The following is a 1,279-nucleotide window of genomic DNA, read 5'->3' as shown; positions in this document are numbered from 1 at the left end:
GTGCTCACAATGGATGTTTTCAAAGAGAAAGGACATCTGATGGGATTCCTATCACAAAAACCTCCGAGGTCCATATACAAGATAAAATCTCAAAGAAGAAATTGGTGAAAAACTTTCAAAGAAGGCAAAGACCTTACCATCAAGTAGCGAGTGATTTATAAGTGATGATAAAGCAGAACAAAGCCAATTACTCTTCATCGCACATATCACCAAGCTGAGCCTTCCGTGAGTTGAAGGTCCTGCATGTAGCAGGGCTACCAATTACGTGCCTACTCCTTACCTTTTAGTCCAGACTAAAATCACTTAATACTTTAACTTAAGATCACCTCATCAAGACTGGTTTCATCTTTGGTATTATAGCACAAGCCACGGATTGTACTTGCCATCGTGGGCGTTGTGATGTTATCGGTTTCCTTTATTTTATCTCTGACTAGACTCCAGGGCTCGCCCTTTCTCAACTGTAATCGCCCTGTTCAATTAATCAGCCTTCTTTACTTCATTTCTCTTATATAACCATGTATTCTTCGGAAGACTTCTTGTTTCCTCAGAGCTTATCTTTTTATAATCTCATCTTCAATCTTGATTCACTACTCTTAGCTTACTCTTAATTCATTACTATTAATAATCTCAATTATCCTTCGACGACAATTGTCTTCTCTTTCTAATTACTCTTTTAGCTCTTACAGCTTCTTTAACCTTCTCTATCTTATACCGTAATTCAAACCGCATCTGTCCTTTCGGACTCCTTGTCTTCTCATCTAATCCTCAGACCCTAATCGTCTCTAAGACTTATCTTCGTAAGCCATTAAATCTTAAGACTTAACAGTACCCTAAGACGGGCCCTGTTACATTGGTAGCGAGAGCTTAATAAATCCTTCGATTTCTGATCCATACCTTGATCGTTTCATTCCTTTGTTTAAAAAACAGTTTGAAGGCTAAATCTTTATCAAACTTCGAATTAAGTTCTCTTCCATAATAAATACTAGTCAAACGACCAAGATGTCTTCCTCTGATCAAAGCGCGTCTACGTCCGGCTCTCAGAACAACGAGTCGATTCAGTTCACTGCGGATCAGCTCGCGTGCCTTCATGCTCACATGCCAGAGCTCGGAGAAGACGAAATTTTCTATGCTCCCGAGGTTACCGATAAGTTCACCGACCTCCAGACCCTCATCCAAATCCACCTCGGACGTCACACTCGAAACCAATTGTTCCAACTTCACCGTGACATCGCTCTTTTGTTGAAATGCGACCCCTACGGAATGCCCATTCAAATCCACC

At 40.7% G+C, this 1,279-nt stretch overlaps 1 protein-coding gene across 1 annotated transcript in view; it reads left to right on the top strand.

The window, feature by feature from the left end:
• Positions 1–999: 999 nt before the first annotated feature.
• Positions 1,000–1,279, top strand: part of MELLADRAFT_58345 (uncharacterized protein) — a gene marked incomplete at both ends in the record, with an annotated part of 1,893 nt that continues 1,613 nt past the window's right edge. The window contains one exon of the mRNA XM_007404102.1: positions 1,000–1,208. Coding sequence (XP_007404164.1) covers positions 1,000–1,208 — 209 coding nt within the window. The remainder of the gene's footprint in view (positions 1,209–1,279) is intronic.

The sequence above is a fragment of the Melampsora larici-populina genome (assembly GCF_000204055.1).
Source record: "Melampsora larici-populina 98AG31 unplaced genomic scaffold MELLAscaffold_1, whole genome shotgun sequence".
NCBI classification, from domain to species: domain Eukaryota; kingdom Fungi; phylum Basidiomycota; class Pucciniomycetes; order Pucciniales; family Melampsoraceae; genus Melampsora; species Melampsora laricis-populina.
The sequence above is the reverse complement of the archived record's forward strand: the minus strand, read 5'-3'. Positions and strand labels throughout refer to the sequence as shown.